The sequence below is a fragment of the Sus scrofa genome, chromosome 8 (genome assembly GCF_054392235.1).
Source record: "Sus scrofa isolate SSC_HxYL_T2T_F1_AM1 chromosome 8, Sscrofa_HxYL_maternal_Yorkshire_Landrace_v2.0, whole genome shotgun sequence".
Lineage (NCBI taxonomy): Eukaryota > Metazoa > Chordata > Mammalia > Artiodactyla > Suidae > Sus > Sus scrofa.
In genome coordinates, this window is record NC_139390.1 from 62,496,602 (window position 1) to 62,523,088 (window position 26,487).

Here is a 26,487-nt window from a genome sequence, read left to right on the forward strand (position 1 = left end):
CTGTAGCTCTGATTAGACTCCTAGCCTGGGAACTTCCATGTGCTGTGGGTGTGGCTCTGAAAAAAGACAAATAAATAAATAAAATAATTACATTGTATGACTTAGATATCTTTTTTTTTTTTTTTTTTTTTGTCTTTTTGATATTTGTTTGGGCTGCTCCTGCAGCATATGGAGGTTCCCAGGCTAGGGGTCGAATCGGAGCTGGAGCCACCGGCCTACGCCAGAGCCACAGCAATGCTGGGATCCGAGCTGCATCTGTAACCTACACCACAGCTCACAGCAACGCCAGATCCTTAACCCACTGAGCAAGGCCAGGGATCGAACCTGCAACCTCATGGTTCCTAGTCAGATTCGTTAACCACTGCGCCACGACAGGAACTCCTGACTTAGATATCTTTTGTGTGTGTGTGTGTGTGTGTGTGTGTGTGTGTGTGTGTGTGTGTGTGTGTGTGTCTTTTGTCCATACATGGCTTTTTTAGATGCTGTAGCACAGGGAATACATCTGGCCTCAAAAACATAAACTTTCTTTCCCTTTTTCATGTCCAAAAAGACAAAAATGAAACAGCTCTTTTTAAGTTTAGTAGCTTAAAAAGTAGCGTAAAAAGCCTAGTCAGTTTCCTCAGTCTGACTCCTTACTGGAATTTTTTTATTAATTGGAATTATTCTCACCTATTTTGATGCAAATAAATGGATGGCAGATTGCCAATCTGCATTCATTTAAAATTAACAGACGCCCTTGTTCAAGAGATGACATATTCACAGTGACCCAAATTACCATGACATGAAGGCCACAGGTCAAATTCAAGGCCATGTTACAAGTCAATAGGAAATCTTCTTGGGGGAAGCTGGTGCTAATAAACTCTCTTAATTGCTTTTCAAGAGGCTGTATTTTACTCCTCGAAGCACTATTCACAATAGCCAAGATATGGAAACAACCTAAATGTCCATCAACAGATGAATGGATTAAGAGATGGGATTTATACACAATGGACTTCTATTCAGCCATAAAAAAGAATGAAATAACACCATTTGGAGCAACATGGATGGAACTAGAGGTTCTCATACAAAGTGAAGTAACTCAGAAAGAGAAAGAAATACTATATGCTATCACTTATATGTGAAATCTAAAATATAGCACAAATGAATCTATCTACAGAATAGAAACAGACTCAGGTATAGAGAACAGACTTGTGGTTGTCACGGGGGAGGGGGAAGGAGTGGGATAGACTGGGAGTTTTGGGTTAAATAAATGCAAACTATTGCATTTGGAATGGATAAGCAATGAGGTCCTGCTGTATAGCACTGGGAGCAATATCTAGTCACTTGTGATGGAGGATAATGTGAGAAAAAGAATGTATATAAATATATGCCTGGGTCACTTTGCTGTAGAGCAGAAATTGACATTTTAAATCAATTATAATATATATATATATATTTTTAAAAGAGGGGCCTTCCCATTGTGGCGCAGTGGTAACGAGCCCAACTAGTATCCATGAGGACTCAGGTTCAATCCCCGGCCTCGCTCAGTGGGTTAAGGATCCACCTCTGCCGTGAGCTGTGGTATAGGTCGCAGATGCAGCTCAGATCCTGCATTGCTGTGGCTGTGGTGTAGACCCTAAAAAGCAAAAAAATAAATTAATTAAAAAAAAAAGCCATGTATGAGTTCTCTGGTGGCTCAGCGGTTTAAGATTCCAGCATTGTCACTGCTGTGGCGCTGGTTTGATCCCTGGGCTGTGAACTTCTGCATGGTGTGGGTGTGGTATATATAAATAAATAAATAAAATGATCCTTCTAGAGTTTCTGTTGTGGCTCAGCAGGTTAAGACCTGACACTAGTAGCCATGAGGGTGTGGGTTTGATCCCTGGCCTTCCTCAGTGGATTAAAGCTCCGCCAATGCTGTGGCTGTGGCTGCAGCGTAGGCCAGCAGCTGCAACTCCTGTTCAACTATATGCTGCAGGCCCTAAAAAGAAGAAAAAATAAAACGATCCTTAAAAAAAAATAAGCCATGCAACTGCAAATTAGATTTTAGCTTAAAAAAGAAAAAAGAAAAAAGAAAGAAACTTTAAAAAGAGAATAAATGTGGAAAAGTTTGTACCAAGCCTACAAAGTTTTGCTTTCTCCTTCCTTCCTTCTTTCTACATCCCCTCCCCCCATTCTCTCTTCTTTTTAAACTGTTCCTTTGTGCATTTATTTCCTTCTTTTACTTTTGGGATCAATGAAAATGAATACTTCTCAAAATTGATTCTTGGGGAGAGCTTGCATTACATATGAAGTATCAGAGTTCCTGTTGTGGCTCAGTGGTAATGAACCTGACTAGGATCTATGGGATCTCGGGTTCGATCCCTGGCCTCAATCAGTAGGTTAAGGATCCAGTGTTGCTGTGAGCTGTGGTGTAGGTCCAAGACGAGGCTCAGATCCCGAGTTGCTGTGGCTGTGGTGTAGGTTGGCATCTGTAGCTCCAACTGTACCCCTAGCCTGGGAACCTATGCCAAGGGTGTGGCCCCACAAAGCAAAAAGCAAACAAACAAACAAAAAAATTAAGTATTAAAACGTCTGGTGGTTAAGCACCTTCGGGCCTTCCTTCCATATTGATTATTAGCTAATAACTTATTGTCTCAGGTTAAGGAAACAGGCCTACCGAGGAGTAGGCCAGGCAGGTACAGAGTCTGAAGAGCTCTCTCGTTAGAGAAAAAAATGAAGGATCTTGAAAGAGAAGGGACTGGGGGAGCCTGAAATGAGGTCGGGAAGTCCCAGGTAGGTTTGTGAGCTTGCTGTTTTCACCTTGATAATGTTCCTGCCCATATTTCTCCACCTGTTGAAATTTTCCCAGTTCTCAAGTGCAGATCAGATAACAACCCACTGTGACAAGATTCTGGATCCTCTTATTTAGAAACTATGCCCTCTCAACCCCCAAAGCACTTGCTGCTGCTTCGATCATCATACTAGTGGTAGTCCAACTTATCCAGATCTGGTTGGTGAGGACCTTGAAGGCCAAAGGCGACTAAGGTAGCCAGCAAATTTCCCCCAACAGCTAATGGTTTACGATTTCTAAGGCATTATTACTCTGAGCCAGGTGGCAGGCACAGTGACCCCACTTACTCATAAACCGGCAAGCAGCTTACTCTCCACACTTGTTCAGAAGGCAGCCTCCATGTCCTCACCACCATCTATACCTCTGTAACCTGAGGGTAATTGCTGCAATGAAATCCTGCTTTTTAGGCTCAGCAATGAGCCACTACCCTCCACAACTAGGGACTTGTCTTCTGTTTGCATTCTCACAATTTTTTTTTCTTTAGGGCCACATCTTCAGCAACTGGAAGTTCCCAGGCTCCTGGCTGGATCAGAGCTGCAGCTGCCGGCCTACACCGCAGCCAAAAACACAGCAACCCGGGGTCACAGCCGTGTCTGCGACCTACAGCACAGCTCATGGCGACACGGCATCCTTCACCCACTGAGAGAGGCCAGGGATCAAACCTGCATCCTCATGGGCACTAGTCAGATTCCTTACTGCTGGGCTTCAACGGGGGCTCCTATGCTCACAGCTTTGAATCCACGACATTCCCCAAATATTTTCTTGTCACAGCTCACTGACTGTATTTTTCTCCCTTACTGTTTAAAACTTGGAAGGCACTTTTTAAACGAATAGACTTGAAACGAAGCTCCCTTAGTTAAGGGTGGCTGTGGATGGAGACCTAAAGGGTGCCTGAGATTTGTTTTTGACCTCTTGAGGCTTGAAAGGGCGGGTGACCAAGCTTCTAAAGAGGCTGGTCGAAGCCTGTAGATTTGTCTTTAATAGCGCTGTTCTCTTGCAGGCACCCCAAGGCTGGGGGTAACTTTACCACAGTTAATTTAGGAAGGAAACCGAGAAAGGCAGTGGACTCGCTCCTCCTTAGACCCAAGGGCCAGAACGAGGGGCGGGGGCATAGGTGCGGCTGCCCCCGCGCGCGCCCCCGGAGCGGCCCGACCCGGCTCCGCGCGGTCACAGCAGCCGTGCTAGCCCAGGGGCGGGGCGCGCGCGGGCGGCGAGGGGGCGTGTCCCGGGAGCGGCGGCGGCGCGGGCCGGGCGCGCGGCGCAACCTCCTGTGCTGGAATGTGCGGCTCCCGCGAGCTCCGGGTGCCCGAGCCGAGCGAGCGCCGCCGAGGCCCCGGGCCCCAGACCCCGGCGGCGGTGGCCGGGACGGCGGGGCGGGAGCCCGTGGCCTGAGGCCTCTGTAGCCCCCCTTCTCGGGGCTCGGCGGGCCTCGACGGCCCCGGGCCCAACTTTTCCTCCCTCCCCTCCCCCGAAAGTCCGGCAACAAAGAAAAGGAGTCGGAGCAGGAGCCGCGCCGCCGGGGCTTCGCCCCTCCTCGCCCAGGAAGGCCGGTAAGCGCGGCGTGGGCCAAGGGCCGGGCGGGTGGGGGCGGCGGGCCGGGCGGCCGCGGGAGGGGGAGGGCGCGGAAGGACGCGGAGCGAGGCGCTGTCCAGGGCTGATTTGCAGATCTTGTGGCTCCCGCGGCAGCGGGGGCGGGCGGCCGAGCGGGCTCGGGTTACACGGGGGCTGGGCCGGGGGCGTCCGCGGGGGCGGCGCGGCACCGGGACCCCCTGCCCGGTGGAGGCCGGTCCCGCTGGCCCTCGAGCTCGGGTCCCGACCCGGGAACGGAGCCGCTTGGGGCCCCGGTCTTGGCACTTACCCTCGTCGTCGTGCTGCCCAGGTCCCGCCGCCGCCCCTCGCCCGCCGTCCCCGCCATCACCGCCGTCCCCTACCTCCCCGGCCTCTCGCTGTCGCCGGAAGGCGCCGTGGGGAGCGGCAGGGCGGGCGGAGTCGGCCCGGGACCCGGCGGGCCCGCCGCTTGGGCTGGACAGCGAATTCTGCACTCGGGCCGCCTCTCCGCGCGGGGCCCCCTCGCGACCGGGACCGGGGGCCGGAGGCTGGGGCGCGCGTCCCGCGGGCGCGGCGGGGAAGTGAGCGCAGACTTCCGGGGCGCTGGGGGCCCGGCGCGCGGAGGGCGCCAGCGGAAGGCAAGACTCGGCCGGTGAGGCGCGGGGACCGTGCGTCCTCTGCCCGGCCTGGGGCCGGGGGGCCTCGGTGTGGCCGGCGGCGCCCCGAGGTGCGGATCTGCGGTCCTCGGTGCGGGAGAGAGCCTGGGACCAGCGCCGGGACGAATCGGGGCGTGAGGACGCGGGAAGCCAGCTGGGCCGGGAGGAAGCGAGGCGCCGAGTTTGCAAAGAGCCGCTTTGTGTCGAACGTGTTCGGAGAAAATGGCCGGATGCCTGTTAGGGTTGGAAGCGCTGCCGCCGAGGCCGGAGCTGGGGCCGCGGCCCCGAGGGCTCCGCGCCGGGCTCCGGGCTGCGCTCGGACCGCCTTCCGGACCCACGTTGCAGTCCCTTTGCGGCTGGGGATCAGGACCCAGACGGTTGGAGGGTGGTTCCGAGGAGACGGGCTGCAGGGTTGAGCCCTCGGACAGCGTTTGCTTTGTGTGATGGCATCTGGTTCCAACTTTGGTTGGTACGTGTAACTCGAGCGGGGCGTGTTGATGCAGTTGGGCGATATGGGCTCCTGTCTGGATTTGGGGTTTAACTTTTTTTTTTTTTTTTTAAGTCTTTTCCATTCGTTTTGCTTTTTCTGATTTGCAAGGGAACACCTAATTGGAGCATAACGCCTATCAGAGTGGAAAGTACGGTGTGAAGACGGTTTATAAGGTGCCCAGCATGTTTTCTAGGGGACCTTGTAATGGCTCCGCTAGGCAAGTGGGCCGAGGCACGCACATGCAAGGAAGTTGCTGATTGTGGAGATGAGTTGACTAGTTATTTTATTACGGGGGTTGAATAAAAGTTTGTGTATTTTCGAATACACAAAGTTTCCTTTCCACAAGAAAAAAGATTCATAATTTTTGTTTACTTTTAAGCAGGTCATCATATAAAAAACAAAAAACTAAGTGGTATTTTTTAAAAGCCACTTTGGACCCTTGACAGCAGGAGTTTGAACTACCTGAGTATGATTATACATGGATTTTGTTTTTTCAAGATATACATCAGAAAATTTTTTGGTGATTTGCAGTATTTTGAAAAAGTTTACAGGTGATACACGTAGCCTAGAAATATTGAAAACATTTAAAAAAACAGACGTTGTGAGTGCATAAAATATATGTAGTTACTAGTGCATTTCATCTAATAAAAAGTTAAAATTTATCAAAAATTACGCAAACATCACATACACAGCATTCCATTCCAGAAAAATGTAAACAAATATATAAAGGGCAGTATTAACTCATAACTGCATAGTATTAACTTTAGTCCATACTATACTATTGTAATCATTTCATAGCTACTTCTTGTTGCTTTTTTGATCAGCTCCAGTGTTGCAAGTATCCTTTAGGTTTAATCATTTCCAGGTGAGCTGTTGGTCTCCCCAGTAAATTGTGTTTGCAGTAAAAAGCCATGTGTTGCAGTACCCAAGTGTTTTTCATTGTGTTTACTGCTTTACTACTTCCTTGGGACCCTTAGGAAATGCCACTAGTGATGCTGGAAATATTCCCAAGAAGCAGAGAAAAGTCATGACATTATAAGAAGTTGAATTGCTTGATATGTACCACAAACAGCTCTGCAGTTTTTAACTTCCCACCATAAGGATCACAGTAACAATAAGAAAAGATGTAATGCTATCTCTGTGTTTTTGCCAGCAGACATGAAAGCCTTGCACTTTTTCTGAAAAGCCCTTTTATCTTTTATTTAAAGTGTATCTTTTATGTGTGATAGTATTGCTATTAGAAAGGCATATCTATATATTCTAATATAATTTGAGAAAAATGATGTTATATGACAGTTTAAAGCAAAAGGAAGATGAAGGATCTAAATCTGGAGAATTTAATGCCTTCAGAGGATGGTCTGGTAATGTTTTGCCTTTAAAAACATCAAGATAAGAGAACCAACTTTGAGTTCTCAGATGCCATTAACAAAACTTTTGAGGAGAAAGCCTCTCTGCCTAAACAGGTTTTTAACAGAGAAATGTGCCCTGCTGTGGAAAAAAAAATTGCCACAGTAAGGAAGAAGTCTGAACATCAGGATTTAGAGCTGATCTAAAGCTCACTTGTTTTGTTCAAATCAAGTTTTTGATCAGGAAGCCTTTATCTGTGAAGCTTCTAATACGTCTAGCTTTTAAGGGGAAAAGAAAAACCAGTTGCAGTTCTTTGGTTGTGTTGTACAACAAGAAGTCCTAGGCAATGAGAATACATTTCTGGATTGGTTCCATCAATGCTTTGTCCCCCGTGATGAAGTACCGTGCAGGAAACAAGTACATTTTAAAATTCTTTGGTATTGGACAGTGCCCCTGGTCACCCTGAACCATATGAGTTCACCATTGAAAGTGTCAAAGTGACCTGCTTGTCACCAAACACTGTGTTTATGAGAAAAGCCTATAAAGGGTCATAAGGACTTTGAAGACCCGTTCCACATGGTACTCTCTAGAAAGGATCAGCAGTGCTGTGGAAGACAGCCCCAGGAGACCTTGATGAAAGTCTGGAAGGATCCCACCATTGAGGATGTTGTCATTGTCATAGAAATGTAAAAAGCTGTGAAAGCCATCAAGTCTGCTGGAGAGAACTGTGTCCAGATGTCTGTTTGACTTCATAGGATTTATGACAGCCAGTCAGGGAAGTCATGAAAGAGATTCTGGATATGAGAAAAGGGTGGTGGTGGTGAGGGCTTCAAGATGCAGACCTTGGGAAAATTCAGGGGCTAGTATACGCCATGCCAGGGGAATTAACAGAAGTCAATTTGGAGATAAGTGCTTCTGAACCAGTGCCAGAAAACGAAGACAGTCTGGCAGCATGTTCCATTTATTGAAGACTTCTTGTGACTTCTTTTATGACTTTGTCTCTTACATGATACAGACACTGAAATGAGAGCCAGTGGTGGAAGGGCTGGAGTACCCCATAGAAACATTTTTAGAGAAGTGGGAAAGTAAAAGAAGTCACAGAGAAAAGAAGATAGTACCTTCAGGTTGCACAGAGCACCTGCCTGCCTCTGGTACTCCTTCACCTCAATTCCACTTCCTCTGCGGCTTCCACCTCTGCACCTAGGACTCAGCAAGGCCAGTCCCTCCTTCCCCTCCTCCCTGTGTTCACACTAGGGTAGGAGGTTGAAGATTTTGCAGATGATCTACTTCCACTTAATGGAGAGTAACTAATCCTGCCACACAGTTAATAATAAACTTGGCTGTTATGTGTGTGTGTCTTGTGAAAATCCAGTAATTGTATGGCAAGGGCTGGTGGATGTTTTGTCCTCATCATTGCCTAAGTATTCGTTGTGTTCAGGATTTGTACATAGGTATAAGGTGAGTGATATTTAATATGAAATTAATAATGTGTTTGGTTTTCTACTTTTTTATATAATATTACCTTACAGTATACCTTTTATAATTTTGAGAAACTGCATATCAGCCTATCATCACATTTATGCATTGTTTTAAAACTTTTTTTTTTGGGGGGTCTTTTTTAGGGCCTTACCTGCAGCATATGGAGGTTCCCAGGCTAGGGGTCGAATCAGAGCCTCAGCTGCTGGCCTATACCACAGCAACAGCAACATGGGATCCAAGCCGCATCTGTCACCTACACCACAGCTCATGGCAACACCAGATACTTAACCCACTGAGCAAGGCCATTGATCAAACCCGAATCCTCATGGTTCCTAGTCGGATTTGTTTCCGCTGCACCACAACGGGAACTCCTAAAACTTTTTAAAACGTTACCAATGTTTCCAGTACTATGTTATGAATATGACTAATATTGTATCCCATAAAGTGTTTATGATTCATTTATTTACATATAGGCTAGGCTACTGTGAAGCAGTCCTGTCATTTCAAGGCCAGGGGTCCAACCCGTGCTGCAGTTGTGATCAGAGCCAATGCAGTGACAATGGTGGATCCATAACCTGCTGCGCCACCAGACAACTCCAAAACATAATTTTAATTGACACTAAAAACGAAGGTTACTTACATTTTTGTACCATAAAAATTAGAAGTACTGAAGGGAAGGCCTGCTAGTGGTAGACATGGTTGGTGGATGAGTTGTGTCACACAGTTGATAGAAATTTTTTTAGGGGTCATAGACATGTTTTGGATGACTGCAGTAGAAAGAATTTGGAATTACAAGCATATTTTTAAAGGCTTATTTTCCGTAGTTAACGAAGCTGATTGAAGATTGCATGGGAAAGTGAATTATTTGAAGTTAGGAAGAATTGCCGTGACGTCTTTTTATTATTAATATCTATCCTTATTGCAGTGACGTCTTGGTTTTAGACCAGTAAGCATTGTGTTCACTCTGCTTTTGTGTTTTGTTGGAACGCAGAGCAGAGCAATGGCCACGCAGGTGATGGGGCAGTCCCCTGGCGGCGGAGGGCTCTTCCCGGGCAGCGGCGCCGTGGGCATGGCCTTGCCTAACGACATGTATGACTTGCCTGATCTCTCGCGAGCGGAGCTGGCCGCGCCTCAGCTCATCATGCTGGCCAACGTGGCCTTGACCGGGGAGGTCAGCGGCGGCTGCTGTGATTACCTGGTTGGCGAAGAAAGACAGATGGCGGAATTGATGCCGGTCGGGGACAACAGCTTCTCGGAGAGTGACGGAGAAGGACTGGAGGAGTCCCCTGATGTCAGAGGCGAAGCCAGGGGACTGGAAAGCATGGAGCTGGAGGGCTTGGAACCCGGGGTCGTCGAACCGGGACCCGAATGTGCGGGATCCGCTGCCCCAGAAGCTTACAGCTCCAGGAGCGAGCTTCCTCCAGAGGCACCTGTCACAGAGGACAGATGCAAGAGCTTGAGGACCAAGCCCTTTCGCTGTAAACCCTGCCAGTACGAGGCGGAGTCTGAGGAGCAGTTTGTGCATCACATCCGTGTGCACAGTGCCAAGAAGTTTTTTGTGGAGGAGAGTGCAGAGAAGCAGGCCAGAGCCCGGGAGGCCGGCTCCGCAGCTGCGGAGGAGGGGGACTTTTCCAAGGGTCCCATCCGCTGTGACCGCTGTGGCTACAACACCAACCGCTACGACCACTACGCGGCCCACCTGAAGCACCACACCAGGGCCGGGGAGAACGAGCGCGTCTACAGGTGCATCATCTGCACCTATACCACGGTGAGCGAGTACCACTGGCGGAAACACCTGAGGAACCATTTTCCACGGAAGGTGTACACGTGCGGAAAGTGCAACTACTTTTCAGACCGAAAGAACAACTATGTTCAGCACGTGCGAACTCACACAGGTAAGAGGGCCTTGCTCACTTGTCAGCGTCCCCCCCAGGTGGGACAGCCTCAGAAACACGCAGGATTTCAGACCCCCAGGTGGAGAGAGTGCCCCCCTGGGTCTGTGGGTAGCCGCTAACCAATACTTGCAGCTCTTAACGCTTTGTCACATTCCGCACGTCATTTTTTTTTTTTGCTTTTAAATGGCTGCACCAGCAGCAAATGTAAGTTCCCTGGCCAGGGGTTGAATCCTGGCCGCAGCTGCAACCTCTGCCAAAGCTGTGGCCATGCCAGATCTGTGCTGAGCTGGGGATGGAACCCACACCTCTGCAGCGACCTGAGCTTGGGCAGTTGGATCCTTAACCCGCTGCACCCCAGGGGGGAGTTCTGCCTGGCAGTTCATGTTTTCATATAGCAGTTTTTTGAGCTGTGCTCCAGTCCCACACACCTTATCCATTTACAGTTAGAATGCGTTGGTTTTAGTACAGTCACAGGATTGTGCAGCCAACACCATAATCAATTCTAGGACATCGTCACCCCCCCCCAGAGAAACCCCTATTAGTGGTTGCCCCCCATTTCTCCCCAGCACCCCTTAATTATTTGCTTTGAAGTTGACTTTCAACCCTTATAATCATGGGGTCTCACTTTTGAAAAGCAGCGTCTGTAACTGTTGGTAGTTCATGTTCTCGTTTACATTACACTTTGCTGATGTGACTTGGTACCTTCGAAGGCTGCTCCCTGGTCTGAACAACATGACAGGGTAACCTAGTGCCAGCTCTTTGCATCACATGTGAGAAGGGGCTTGGGTACTGTTGGCATCAGGTCCCTTCTGAAGTAGTTGTCAGTCTGTAGGACTGAACCTCACGCTAATAAAGTGGGTGCTAGGGGAGGAATTGAGGTTGCTTTGCTTAAGTGTAGACATAACCAAGAAAACTTGCAGAGAAATTCCCTGGTGAGAAAGACTCTGTAGCAAGATTTCTAAGCCCCAGCAGGTAGCTTCTCTGTGATTTAAAGATTTCAAATCCAGTCGAGTAAAAGATTTGCAGTCTCTTTGGAATTTGCTGTAAATCGTGATTATTTCCAGGCTTTGAAACTGTTTTTTTTTTTTTTTTTTTTTTTTGTCTTTTGTCTTTTTGTCTGTTGTTGTTGTTGTTGTTGCTATTTCTTGGGCCGCTCCCGCGGCATATGGAGGTTCCCAGGCTAGGGGTCGAATCGGAGCTGTAGCCACCGGCCTACGCCAGAGCCACAGCAACGCGGGATCCGAGCCGCGTCTGCAACCTACATCACAGCTCACGGCAACGCCGGATCATTAACCCACTGAGCAAGGGCAGGGACCGAACCCGCAACCTCATGGTTCCTAGTCGGATTCGTTAACCACTGCGCCACGACGGGAACTCCTGAAACTGTTTTATTTCAAAAGTTGAGAAGTTGAAACATTTCAAAATTACATGGCCTAGGAAATGAAAATGACCTGGACATCCTACACCATTAATCACTTGACAGTTAATCAAACGACCTGTTAGACTAAACTAACCTCACCTACAATATCATAAAATAAATCTGAAATACCGTACATGCTTGAACTGTGAGTACCGCATGTTCCTTTAACAGTATTGTCAAAATTCTGGGGCTTAGTTTAGAATCAGCTGTAATCCGTGGCGCTTTCAGCATCCATGGTAAAGGGTATGGCTTTTGTGTGTGCATGTTTATGAGTTTTTTAACTTGAAGTATCGCTGACGATGATGAATTTTTACAAATATATATACTCATAACCACCATGCAAATCAACATAAAGAATATTACCAGCCACCCCAATGCCTTTATCTTATTAAATTTTGATTTCTTTTGTTTGTGTCAGTTATATTTTGACACTTTCAAAATTGAGTCACTGAACAATTTAAAATTTCCCCCAAATCTAAAATGTTTTAAAAAGTAAATCAAAATTACTTGATTTAAGAACATTTTAGGAGTTCCTGTCATGGCTCAGTGGTTAACGAATCCGACTAGGAACCATGAGGTTGCGGGTTCGGTCCCTGCCCTTGCTCAGTGGGTTAACGATCCGGCGTTGCCGTGAGCTCTGGTGTAGGTCGTAGACAAGGCTCGGATCCTGCGTTGCTGTGGCTCTGGCATAGGCCAGTGGCTCCATCTCCGATTCGACCCCTAGCCTGGGAACCTCCATATGCTGCGAGAGTGGCCCAAGAAATGGCAAAAAGACCAAAAAAAAAAAAAAAGAAGAACATTTTTAGAATTAAAAAAAAAAAAACAGAAAATGGAGAAAATTTGGGAAAATCTGGGAAATTTTTACTTTTGGTGTATATTTTCAATTGTTATATAAGTTTTTTTTTTTAAAAGAGGAATTCTGCTTTTTGACATTTCTTAATTTTTTTGTTATAATGGTTTATTTTCAAGTATTTACAGTCTAGGTGACTTTTTTTTCTTTTTTCTTTTTTGGCTGTGACACAGCATATGGAAGCTCCCAGGCCAGGGGTTGAATTGGAGCCATAGCCCCTGGCCTACACCATAGTCACTGCCACACCAGATCTGAGTTGCATCTGCTACCTATAGCACAGCTCAAGGCAATGCCACATCCTTAACCTACTGAGAGATGCCAGGGATCAAAGCTGCATCTTCGTGGATGCTAGTTAGGTTCTTAACCCACTGAGCCACAACAGGAGCTCCTAAACTTATTTGATCTTAACACTTTTTTTTCTTTCTTTTTTGTCTTTTTATGGCTGCACCCACTGCATATGGAGGTCCCCAGGCCAGGGGTCTAATTGGAGCTGTTGCTGCTGGCCTATGCCAGAGCCACAGCAGATCCAAGCCTCGTCTGCGACCTATACCACAGTTCATGGCAAAGCTGTTCCTTAACTCACTGAGTGAGGCTTGGAATCCTTTCTGCTGTGCCATGACAGGAACTCTGATGATCTTATCACTTTTAAAAAAGCTCTCCCTCCCTGATATTACCTTATTTGTGTGTTGGTTTTTTTTTTTTTTTTTTTCAAAACAGTTTGGTGTATAAATAGAAGAATAATATTTTGATTATGTTAATTCTGAGCGTATCACTGGTACTAAATGCATAGTTCTGAAAATTGTATTTATTGAAAAATGAATTCATCTAGAAGAACACATAATCAGTGGGAATCACTTGTTTCTCATTTCTCGCTTATCTGCTTTTCAGGGTCAGGTTCACTTAGTGGTTCTTCATGTTCTTTTAATCGAGTGCTCAGGGCTAGGTGCTTTCTCTTTTTTTTTTTTTTTTTTTTTTTGCCTTTTTTAAGGTTGACACCTGCAGCATACGGAAGTTCCCAGGCTAGGGTTCTAATTGGAGTTGTAGCTGCTGGCCTACACCATAGCCACAGCAACATGGGATCTTGAGTCGGATTTGTTTCCACTGTGCCACAATGGGAACTCTGATTTTTTTTTTTTTGGTCTTTTTGCCATTTCTAGGGCCACTCCTGCGGCATATGGAGGTTCCCAGGCTAGGGGTCTAATCAGAGCTGTAGCCACCAGCCTACATCAGAGCCACAGCAACGTGGGATCCCAGCCGCATTAGTGACCTATACCACAGCTCATGGCAACGCCGGATCCTTTACCCACTGAGCGAGGCCAGGGGTCAAAACTGCAACCTCATGGTTCCTAGTCAGGTTTGTTAACCACTGTGCCACCACGGGAACTCTGGAACTCTGAATTTTTTTAATTCTTAATATTTTTGTAATAACGTATTGCATTACTGTGAAAATTAACAGAAAGCTGAAGATTGTTTTGTTAGCAAAGCTAAAATAATTATATAAAACTGTATTACATATAGTTATACATACTATATATAATGATGTATAGTTTCTAAATAATAGAAATAATAGTTAAATAATTACTATATAGCAATAGTTTTGTGTATTCTGAATAACCTATCTAATACCTGATAAAAATTGATCATTTTGCCTGGAATAAGGACCAAAAAATCCTTGTTTAAAAAGTGTGTATTGTTTTTTTTGTTTTTTTTTTTAGGGCTGCACCCTCAGCATATGGAGGTTCCCTGGCTGCGGGGGGGCGATTTGGAGCTATAGCTGCTGGCCTACACCAGAGCCACAACAATGTAGAATCAGAGCTGCATCTGTGACCTACACCACAACCCATAGCAATGCCAGATCCTTAACCCACTGAGCGAGGCCAGGGATTGAACCCGTGTCCTCTTGGATCCGAGTTGGATTCGTTTCCTTTGTGCCATGACGGTAACTCCAAAATGTGTGTAGTGTTAATGCGAATCATATTTGCTTTATTTTGTCCTGTATGAACACTAATCCTGATGTTCTTGCAGGAGAACGTCCGTATAAATGTGAACTTTGTCCTTACTCAAGTTCTCAGAAGACTCACCTAACCAGACACATGCGTACTCACTCAGGTGGGTGACAGATGGAAACTTTACTGTCATTTTAGTAAACTACCATTATAAGGAAGTTCTTGCAGACCTGGAACTGGATCATTTTTTGTGGTTTATATGTAATATAACTTGGAAATCAGAGTTAATATTTAGTGTTCTACCATTGTGGAACTGTATTTAATTGGAGATCATTAAGCAAAGAGTTCATAGGTAGAACCCTATGAACTGCTTGTAACTGTATGTGTGTGTGTGTACGTCTTCTGGGAGGAGGGTCCGTCAGGTCTTCAAGCTTCCTGACGATAAAAGTTGAATTGCTGCCATAGACCAGGGTATGTTCTTTCTGAACAAAGCCTACCTTCTATACTCTGCCTGACCACTCCACCCCCACAGCACAGTATAACACCAGGTTTCAGCGTTTTGTTACTGAGTTTCAGGAATTCCTCCTTAGCTGCCCAGATCCTGAAATTTGGGTTTGTCCTCTTCAGAGTTGATAAGGCTTCTAAGGACTGATTTATAAAAGCCAAACTTTAAAGAACGATAGACAATCCAGGATCCCAATTTATTAACCTAGAGTAGGTAAAACATAGGACTATAGCAAGTTGGAGATTCATCCAGGCTAGAACTAAAATAGTCATGATCACCATGCATTCACTCCCTGGCCTGGAAACTTTCATATACTGCAGGTGTGGTCATTAAAAAAAAAAAAGATCTCTATGCTAATACTGACTTGTTAACTTTGCCATATACATTCCTTGATATTGGGGACCAATTTTGGTTGGTGGTCATGATTATTTTAGTTCTAGCCTGGGTGAAATTGGTCCCCAATATCAAGGAATGTATATGGCATAGTTAAAAAGTCAGTATAAGCATAGTGTTGTTTTTTTTTTTTTTTTTTGCTTTTTTAGGGCCACACCTGCGGCATGTGGAGGTTCCCAGGCTAGAGGGCTAATCGAAGCTATAGCTGCCAGCCTTTGCCAGAGCTACAGCAACACCATATACGAGCCATGTCTGCAACCTACACCACAGCCCATGGCCATGCCAGATCCTTTAACCCACTGAGCAAGGCCAGGGATCGAACCCACAACCTCACGGTTCCTAGTTGGATTTGTTTCCATTTTGCCATGACAGGAACTCCCAGAAAAATTTTTTTTCAGTGAAGCATATTTTTCTTTTTTTTTTCTTTTTTTTTTTTTTTTTTCTTTTCCCACTGTACAGCAAGGGGGTCAGGTTATCCTTACATGTATACATTACAATTACAGTTTTTCCCCCACTGCATATTTTTCTTTTACCAAGTGTGTGATTATTATGGAAGCACTATTTCTTTCTTTTTCTTTTTTTTTTTTTCTTGTCTTTTTAGGGCCACATCTGCAGCATATGGAAGGTCCCAGTCTAGGGGCTGAATCAGACCTGTAGCTGCTCGCCTACACCACAGCCACAGCAACACCAGATCTGAGCTGCATCTGTGACCTACACCACAGCTCACTGCAACGTTGGATCCTTAACCTGCTGAGCGAGGCCCAGGATCAAACCTGCGTGTACTAGTCAGGTTTGTTTCCACTGAGCCACAGTGGGAACTCCAGATTAATTTTTTATTTTATTTATTTGTTTGTTTTTCCAGTAAGAGGACTTCATATAGTTAATACTGAGGCAAAGCGTTCTGCAGAAGTACCAACACAAAGAGGACCCATTTCCTGATACAGGCAACTGTCACACAGTGTAGTGACACAGGCAGCTGTTGCACGGCTTAAATACACGCGCTGCCTCCTGGGCTGGGCTCCTTATAGACCTAGCGAGGCTCTTCTCCAGTGTCTTCTCTTCGAGTTGTACCTGATTCTATTGCCAGTTCTCATTCGAATCTACTGGGGGATTGGATGATTTTGCTTTGGCTTCTTGGCCAGGAATCACATGATCCTGAAAGTCTTGAGAGCAGACTTGGTGAGGAGCTCATTCAGCCACACCTAGGATGGCGGGGAAGGGAGCCAGATGAGGTTTTTAAGTCGTATTCACATTTAATTTACAAAAATGAAAATGCACGTACTGGGTACAAAGTCAGTGACTTTATATATATTTTCTCCTGTTTGACCCCCATCTAGGTGAAGACTTGAAATATTTCCACCGCCTCACCTTTTTACCCCTTCTAGTCAGTGCTCTCACAGTCTTCTCACCAACAATCCTCTGACTCCTGACAAAAACATTATAAGATGCTTTTATAAAATGTTTTTGAGGTTTATTCCATACTGTATTATCAGAACTTTGTGTTTATTTTTGAGGTGTATCCCCCATGACTGTTTAATTAAAAGTTCCCTGTTAGGCTTCTGGGCTCTTCTTTTTTTCTTTCTGGGCTCTTGATAAGATTATGTAAAGCTTGTAAAACTTCCTTTTTGATTTGCCTTACATCTAGAAATTAATTTGGGAAGGATAAAATAGACATTGGATGCATTTATAAAGAAGAAAAATAGGTACCTATAAAAATAGGTATTTTATTACTTATTAAAGCTGGAAAATAATTAAATTAAAACCATTGGTACAGGGCAAAAAAAATTTACCCTCACCTAGGTATTAAGAAACTAAGCTTGGGGGAGTTCCCGTCGTGGCGCAGTGGTTAACGAATGCGACTAGGAACCATGAGGTTTCGGGTTCGGTCCCTGCCCTTGCTCAGTGGGTTAACGATCCGGCGTTGCCGTGAGCTGTGGTGTAGGTTGCAGACGAGGTTCGGATCCTGCGTTGCTGTGGCTCTGGCGTAGGCCGGTGGCTACAGCTCCGATTCAGCCCCTAGCCTGGGAACCTCCATATGCCGCGGGAGCAGCCCAAGAAATAGCAACAACAACAAAAGACAAAAAGACAAAAAAAAAAAAAAAAGAAACTAAGCTTGATGACTAGATCTCCCAATATAGGAAAGATTTAATGGCAGGAAAGCAACAATGGGAGTGGGGTGAATGAAGCATGTCAATGATGCTGACACATTTTAAACAGGCCTGTGAACCTGCCTTTCCTGACCATCTCACAGGTGAAGGCTTGCATCTTTCTTGGTGCTGGTTGTGTAAATACCCATGAGGGCTTATAAAAGGGTGACATTTTCTTTATAATTCTTTCACGAGTACAGATGCTTTCCTAAGAAGATTAACTCCATTCATCAACTATTTGCTTACCTAAAAATAGGGTTAGGATGGCAGGAGAGGATGGACACATGACATCTTCCCTTTGTTTACCCTTTCTAAAAATTACCAGGTTAGGAAGTTCCCGATGTGGCTCAGCAGTAACGAGCAGTATCCGTGAGGGTGTGGGTTCCATCTCTGGCCTCGAACAGTGGGTTAAGGATCCGGCGTTGCCATGAGCTGTGGTGTGGGTCGCAGACATGGCTTGGATCCCGAGTTGCTGTGGCTGTGGTGTAGGCCATCGGCTATAGCTCTGATTGGATGCCTAGCCTGGGAATCAGGTGCGGCCCTGAAAAAAAAAGGACAAAAAGAATAAATAACAGATGCAGTGGGGTTCTGTTGCATAGCACAGGGAACTATATCAAGTCACTTGTGATAGAACATAGTAGAATATGAGAAAAAGAATCTATATGTGTGTGTGTGTGTGTGTGTGTATAGCTTGGTCATTTTGCTGTGCAACAGAAATTAAACATTGCACATCAACTATAATTAAAAGATTTAAAAAAAAAAAAATTCACAGGTGAGGAAGCTGAGCCTTTGAGTCTCCAGTGCCTTGCTGACGACCGCACAGTAAAGCTGAAGAACCCCTGCTTGACCCACAGATAGCCACACTGTAGAACAAGTTCTTAACCATTATCTTCCCTGCCTGCTGTGTCTGTATATGTTCAGGAAACGTTGTCTCTGTTGACCTCCCTCAATGGGGAGGACACGATGATGGGACCGTGTGCAGCTAGTGTAATGTACATGTTAGAAGCTTCTGGTTATGATGTGTTCTCGGTCAGTGTGGGGAGGAGCTGCGTCTACTGTCTGAAGGACCTGGATATGGTTTTGTTCTTGTGATCGAGTATTCTGTCATCAGCCATCTTTTCCTCATGTAAAAAAACTCACCATCTACGTGGTTTTACTAAATGCCTCCGTAGTTTTGTTGAAAAATGAAAACAATTAAATAAGATTTGATGTGAATTTGAGAATGTTTGAGAAGTGAAATTTCATACATGTCACTTTCCGTTTTTCTGCTACGCTTTCCCTTGGACCAGTGGGGTATGGATACCGTTTGGTAATATTTACTAGAGTGTGATCTAGGTGGGTATGTATTCAGGTAGAATGAGTTCATCTCTGCCTTTAAATGGGGGGGGGTGCGGGGTGCTTCTGGTCTCGTGTGTGCCTGTGGCTGTGACTGTGTTTGCTTGTTTTATGGACCATATCTATTTGTTGCCTCTTTTCACTCAGCTGGTATCTTTGCCCATTCTCTAGAAGAAGGAGGGAGAGAATCAAGACTCGGGCTCTATGTTTGCTGCGAAGTAGCACCCCTGGGCACTGGGAATGTTTGCTGATTGAAACTTGACCCAGTTCCTGCTCTGATGCTCAAAGGGTTAAGTTGAGAGGAAAAGCCTTTTACTCCCAGAGGCCAAAGCATTGTTTTCAAACTCTGGGAGCGGTAGCTTAGAGTGTGAGATAGTTATTTTGAAGTCTCAAGACTTATCTTAAATGTACGGGAATTTTATATTCTACTCCCTTATACATTTGTTTTAACTAAATATAAAAAATGTGAAATTATCTTCTCTCTTTGGGTGACCAAGCCCCTAAATTAGCCTTGAGAGCCCAGGTCACTTTGCTGGTAATTGACAAATCTGTGTTCTCTAATAGTGCTGGAAAGCCTTAGCTTGGTACCCGTTTTAGGAGATGATGATGAACTGAGAAAATTATCCTTCCATTTGGTATGAGAGTCAGTGTCAAGGGGAAGAGAAAAGATATACAAATAAATATGGTAAATGTGAGTTGCATGATGAAGTCTTCGAGAAATAGTTTTTGTGGTTTTTTGTTTTTGTTTGCTTTCCTATGTATCCAATTCCTTGTCAGGTGATTTGAATAAGTCTTAATTCACTTCCTGGTGTATGTCTCCGGTAACATCTCTTGTTTACCCTCAGGTGAGAAGCCATTTAAGTGCGACCAGTGCAGTTACGTGGCCTCTAATCAACACGAAGTAACCCGCCACGCGAGACAGGTGCACAACGGGCCTAAACCGCTGAGCTGCCCGCACTGTGACTACAAGACAGCAGACAGAAGTAACTTCAAGAAGCACGTCGAGCTGCATGTCAATCCACGGCAGTTCAACTGCCCGGTGTGCGACTACGCAGCTTCCAAGAAGTGTAATCTGCAGTATCATTTCAAGTCGAAGCATCCCACCTGCCCCAGTAAAACGATGGATGTCTCAAAGGTGAAACTGAAGAAAACCAAAAAGCGAGAGGCCGACTTGCCTGATGACAAAATCACCAGCGAGAAAACAGAAACGGAGCAGGCAAAAATAAAGGGGGACGTGGCTGGGAAGAAAAACGAGAAGTCTGTAAGAGTGGAGAGAAAAGAGAATGTTTCAAAAGAGAAAAAGCCTTGTAGTAACGCCTCCAGCCAGGTGACTACCAGAACTCGCAAATCAGCCATGGACGCTAAAGATGTGGAAGCCCACCCAGGAAATCGTTCAGAAGCAACTTGCACCACCAAGAAGAGCAAGAGGAAGGTGGGCGCTGAAGCCCGTCCCTTACAAGAGCCTGTTCCGGATGAGGAACCTGCGCCAAAAAAGAAGAAGAAGGCAGAGAGCAAATCCAGAAGTGGCCAGGAAACACCAAAGGGTGACAGCAGAGTCGAGAATAAGAAGCAAAGTATTTGCATGAAGAAGAGCACAAAGAAGAAAACTCTGAAACATAAATCCTCTAGAAAAAGCAGCAAGGCCGCTCAGAAGGGTACTGTCCAGCAGAAACCTGCTCAGACAGAGCCTCCTCAGGTGGGGCCTGCACTGCCAGACCCGCCTCCCCCTCCTCCCTCTGTGGGGCCTGGCGAGGTCATTCAGGTGACACCTGCTGAGGTAGAGGTTGCTGGCACGGGGCCTCCCCCTGCGCCCCCTCCTCCTCCTCCTGCGGGGCCTGCGGGGGTCGTTCAGGTGACACCTTCGGAGGTAGAGGTCATTCAGGTGGCACCTGCAGAGGTAGAGGTTGTTCAGGTGGCACCTGCGGAGGTTGAGGTTGTTCAGGTGGGGCCTGAGGAGAAGGAGCCTCCCCCTCCTCCCGTGGAGCCTGCGAAGGTTGTTGAGGTGGTACCGGCGGAGGTAGAGTTTGTTCAGGTGGCACCTGCGGAGGTGGAGGTCGCTCGGCCTGATGAGATGGAGCCTCCTCCTCCTCCCCCTCCCCCCGTGGGGCCTTTGGAGGTTGTTCACGCCTCACCTGCTGAGGTTCAGGTGACAGCTGCAGAGGTTGCTCGCCTGGGGCCTGATGAGAAGGAGCCGCCGCCTCCTGTGGAGCCGATCCCCAAAAGGTCTCCTCGAAAAGAGAGTGACCGGGAAAAGCCCGACCCGCGGAGGGCCGTGACCCAGGAGGCACAGGTGCTTGTTGAAGGTGGCCCGGTGCCGGTTCAGGATGGGGCCTGTGGGCAGGACCTGTCACCACCTCCACCTCTGCCGGGGGAACTCCCGAAAGAAGAGGCGTCCGGAGACCGAAACGTTGTCCCTGCAGGCGGAGGCGGTCAGGAAGCCCGTCTCGGGACTGTGGAGGCAGAGGAGGCCGAGGAGGCCGTGGAGGGTCCAGCTGGTCTTGGCGCCGCCATCGAGCTGTCTGCTCAGGTTCCATCCTCCGAACACAAGCCGAGGGAGCCCGAACGTGAGCCTCCGGAGGGCGCACGGGTGGCGATGGACAGCGACGGGGACAAGGCGGAGAGCGCCCCTGGCAGAGACCCAGCCTCCCGAGGACCCGCGGCTCCCGGGGCGTCCCCTCCGGTCACCACGGCCGCAGGTGGGGCTCCGGACGTGGAGGAAGATGAAGGCATCCACAGTCACGACGGAAGCGACCTGAGCGACAACGTGTCCGAGGACAGCGACGACTCAGGGTTGAACGGGGCTCGGCCGGCCCCACAGGAGACCCGCGGGAAGAGCGGCAAGGATGCATCGGCGGCGGGCGGGTTCGTGTGCATCTTCTGTGACCGCGCGTTCCGGAAGGAGAGGGACTACAGCAGGCACCTGCATCGCCACCTGGTTAACGTCTACTTCCTCGAAAAGGCGGCGCAAGGGCAGGAGTGACGCGGCGCGGGCGGGTTCAGCTTGAGGTCTGGAGGGTCCCCGTGGCGTTGTGTGGTCATCTCTGGGGCGGCCCGCCCCTGGTCCGTCATGTTGCTTTATTGGGTGTTGGTCTGGGTTTGTAAGCGGCGGGGCCGGCATGTGTAGCTATGAAGCGGGTCTGAGGGCGTGCACTGCAGCAGCAGGCGGGGAGGTCTGTTGGTTCCTGCACGGAATTGAACCCTTGGGGCCCAGGTGGCGTCAGAGCGGGCTGCGGCTTTGTCCAGCTCCGACTTGGCGGTGTCTCCCCGCGCCTGTCTTCCTGTCTCACTTGAGTGTATTCCTAGTTCCTCTTTTGCCCTAGCAAAATTGGCATACTTCGGTAGCAAATTACCTGAAGAATTTACCTGCTTTATTTAAAGTTAGCACTTTAAAGAATTTTTGAGATGAGAAGAGACATTTAAATTGAAGAGAAATTGTGCCAACAGTGCACGTTGTACTAGTCCAGGTATTTTACTTCCTGAGTTTTGATCAATATGTATTTTTCTTTTTTTTCCTTTTCCTTTTATTTTTTCTTTTTTGATTTTAGGGCTGTCCGCGCGACATATGGAAGTTCCCAGGCTAGGGGTCATATCAGAGCTACAGCTGCTTGCCTACACCACAGCCCCAGTCCCAGGAGATCCGAACGGGGCCTGTGACGTACACCACAGCTCACAGCAAAGCCGGATCCTTAATCCACTGAGTGAGGCCAGGGATCAGACCCAGTCCTCATGCATGGGTACCAGTCTAGTTCATTACTGCTGAGCTATGATGGGAACTGCTCACTATGTATTTCTTATTTGTATATGTTAATCGTCGTAAGAACAATGACTTGGGGTTGTTTGGTTTTTTGGTGCTTTAATGCATTAAGATGTTGCACATTATTGTTCTTATCCTATGCAGTTACATTTTTTTTTTAGAAATAGCATTTGTGTTGTAACACCTTATATGCATGTTTCCTTTCACCTCTTTCATTGCAAAAGGGTAAGTCTTTTTCAGCTTTTTGCAGTTGTCTTTTTTGCAGAGTATCAGTGTGTGCAAATTTGTGAACAAATGAAACATGCAGGTTCAGTCGTTGATTGTGATTTTAACATTTTATATTAGAATCTGTTTTTCATATGTTATTTATTTTAAATTGATGTCGTGAATTCACAGCTTTTAATTTTTTGGCCTGTCTTAGTATAGCTCCTTCCTAAATGTATGGTATTAAGTCATTTCTTTGAGAAAAACATTTTTTCATAGATGGTGTTTATATATCTACTCCTCTGAATAAAGAACTTTAGTTTTTATTTGGACTGCAAATCTGGAATCAGGAGGCAGAAGTGCTCCTTCATGTTATAGAGAGTATCAGTGTGTGAGATTCCAAAGCCATAACAATGATACAGAAAACTTAGGAAGAGAAGGTAGGTATAGCATGGATGCTGGTAGACCCGCTGCTGCTTCCTGTGAATTCAGTGAAAAAGCTGGTGGAAAGTTCAGTTCAGTTCATATTTTAAAAAACCACTTTCTCAGGGATCTCCACCAACTAGTGCGTGTCCTGGCTGTTCCTGTGACAGCCTTTTTCTTCAGACAAGGCCTCAGTTGAGTTGCAGCTCTTCTGGTGTTCCTGTGTGGCACTGTGTGTGGAAGAGTATGTACCTCGCATTTGTTGGTATGGTTTGTGGCCGGTTGCCGAAGAATGCGTAAGAATCTAAGTTTTTTTCCTTGCCAATCAGTTATTCATTGCAGTAAAATAAAGTATGATGCCATTAGGGAACCTTGGTTCCCATCCTCCTATATTCTGTTCTGAAGTAACCACTTAATATTTCATTCATTTTCTTTGGTGCGGTGCTCTTTGAGGCAGGCGACAGAGTTTGGCAACATGAAGGATTAGGAAAAGTACGTGTGGGTTAATCCGAGAGAGAAGTTAAAGGCATTTGAACTTGGAGTTGACTGGGAGGCCAAAGATTTAAAGAAGCAGGAGATTTTCTCAAGGGGGGGTGGTAAGTTGAGTGTTACTGGTGTGTGTTTTGTGTTGATGGCGATATATAAATGGTGTGAATTCTAGGTGAAATCTCAGCTCCGACAATCATCGTCAACAGATCAAGCTGCAAATATTTATGTTTTAAAACTTAAATTATAAAGTTAGTTAAACTTTTCTAACTACTAGATTTTTTGATGTTCATGGTTACATACTATATGTTACCTTTTATAGTACATATGAAATAACTCATGTTGAATACAAATTAGAGATTGGAAATCAGTTTGGGTAAGAGGTCGTTATGGCTCTTCCATATTACAAAAGAAGAAAAATTGATTTCTGGGCAATTAGACTAATTTTCCTATTTAGGTTTATAAGACTAGAATGTCAAAAGCAAAAATATGAAGGAAATTAAAACCCCTTTTATTAAAGTGATCTGTGAAATTATTATTACTGGAAACAAGTAGACTTTAAGGCTTTTATTCCAGAAAAGAAGGACTTGAGTGTCAGGCCTATATTAGGTTCTGAACCTTAATGCCATGTATTTGTACTCATTAAAATTGTTTCATTGAAAAGTATATTTAGTAATAGAAACTTCTGGTCTAGTTGGGAGTTTTTACATTTGAAAAATGTTATATTTACAATGGATTGTTTGAATCTGTTTTCTCAGTTTCCCCTCCCCTGGATAGAATTTTCCCTTTTGATTAAGGAGTAAAAAGTGAACATGTTCTCTGAGTTGATTTTTAGTATTAGAGTGAAAGTTGAGATGTGTAGGGTATAAGCTTCATCATAGGTGTAAACCTTATAAATGAATCTTTGCTATTTCCTAAACTTGTATTCACATTGATTTTCAAGATAGCTTAAGTTCTGTTTTTTCCTCTTTTCAAAGCTGCTGCTTTGGGGCTTTTGGGGCGGGGTTTTGGTTTGTTTTATTTTGTTTTTAGGTGTATTTCACAAAGGGCTACTTTTTTTTTTTTTTTTAAATAAGTTTTAACTAGGGCTGGATCTTTTGCTCTAGTCTTCTAAGAAGGGCCATTTTATTTTTAGTATCACTTCTAAAATCACGTGGTCTTTAACTTTGAGGACTTTTAGATATGAGTGCTGATTCAGATTTAAGCCTAAGTGGACCTCATTGCCTGTCACCCCATGAATGTTGACAATGGAAGAAATTCTTTCCTTGTAGTTTTGGACTAAAAAGCTGGGGAAGAAACTTAATTTTCTCTGTTGCACAAATCAGAAAAGCAGCTACTGTGCAGAGTTTCCTTGTTGACTTTAGCAGATGAACTGGACTGATGGTGTTAATTCAGATTTAAGAAAGTATCTGTCTTGGTTTGAGTAGATTTGGGATCTACATGCAATATTAACTAGATTGGATAGCTTCTATGTTTTCCTGTGTGTACATAAGCATTACTGAATTTTTTAAACAGGCGTTGAAACATTACAACCATGTTTTTCTTGCACCAATTATTTTAAACCTTTACAGTGCAATACATGTTATTTATCAGAGACAAACCAAAGGTTAATTTCTCAAAGTTCTTGTTTGCTTTAGCAGCATTTGATGGAGGATCCTTTATATACATTTGTAATAGATGAAAAACCAGATTGCAAAGGCTTTTTTTTTTTTTTTTTTTAATAAAGCAAATCATGTACCAGGTTTTTGGTCCTAATTGTGTAAGATAAGTTAAACTTAAATTGCATTCTATTAACCCATATAAGTTTATTTCTGTAAGCATAGTTATGTTGAAATAAAGTTTTAAAAGCATATTATGCCCTTGTTCTTTTTGGTACATCATATATCATCAAAGCCAAATTTATTTGGCTGTAGGTGCAAGTGTGTAATAATTTTCAGAATCTTTTCCCCCAGATAACCCAGGGTTAGTAGAAAAACGGTGGAAGTCTTTGAGGTATGAGTCCTGTGGCAGCAGTCCCAAGCCTGTCTTCCTGTAGTCTGCTTTCTAGGAGGTGGAAGTGGAGGTGGGGGAAGAACAGCCTGAAGACAATTCATAGGAAGTTATGGAGTAATTTTTCTTCCCAACCACAAGTCCACTTAATCGTCTTAATACACATGTCCATTCTTAGTAGCAGGCCTGGTATTAGTAAATTGTCACTCATAATTGGAAAAAGATGTGTTGAATGGAAGTTGAGTTACACTGAATGCCAGATACTATTTTAAGGATTTCACTGAATGTAATGGAAATTTTGAGATGAACATGAAACCCAAGAGAAAGTGATAAGCCATATTCTAGTAAGTCTCTGCCTTTTTTTTTTTTTTTTTTTTTTTTTTTTTTTGTCTTTGTGTCTTTGTAGAGCCATACACGTGGCATGTGGATGTTCCCAGGCTAGGGGTCGAGTGGGAGCTACAGTTGCCAGCCTACATACACCATAGCCACAGCAACGTGGGATCCAAGCTGTGTCTTTGACCTACCCCACAGCTCACGGCAGTACCTGGATCCTTCACCCATTGAGCGAGGCCAGGGATTGAATCTGCACCCTCATGGTTCCTAGCCAGGTTCGTTATCATTGAGCCATAATGGGAACTTCCAATCTGTTTTTTTCTTTAACAAAGTTTTACTGAAGTCTAGTTGATTTACAAGGTTGTGATCATTTCTGCTATACAACACGGTGATTCAGTTATACGTGTACACACATCTACTCTCAGATTTTTTTCCCTTGGAGATGATCACAGTGTGAACCAGTGTCTGTGCTGTG

General features: G+C 45.5%; 1 protein-coding gene and 1 pseudogene across 13 annotated transcripts in view; one reads left to right on the plus strand and one right to left on the minus strand.

Annotated features, from left to right (window-relative positions):
- Window positions 1-25,540, plus strand: part of LOC100621006 (RE1-silencing transcription factor-like) — a 130,508-nt gene extending 104,968 nt beyond the window's left edge. For 9 of the 13 annotated variants that reach the window (XM_084970796.1, XM_084970791.1, XM_084970795.1 and 6 more), the window contains 3 exons: window positions 9,324-10,227; window positions 14,523-14,606; window positions 19,669-25,540. In XM_084970796.1, coding sequence (XP_084826922.1) covers window positions 9,333-10,227; window positions 14,523-14,606; window positions 19,669-21,803 — 3,114 coding nt within the window. In that variant the 5' untranslated portion in view covers window positions 9,324-9,332 and the 3' untranslated portion in view covers window positions 21,804-25,540. 13 annotated transcript variants of the gene reach the window in all.
- LOC146400814 (large ribosomal subunit protein eL39 pseudogene) lies at window positions 16,364-17,606 on the minus strand (annotated as a pseudogene).
- Window positions 25,541-26,487: the final 947 nt, after the last annotated feature.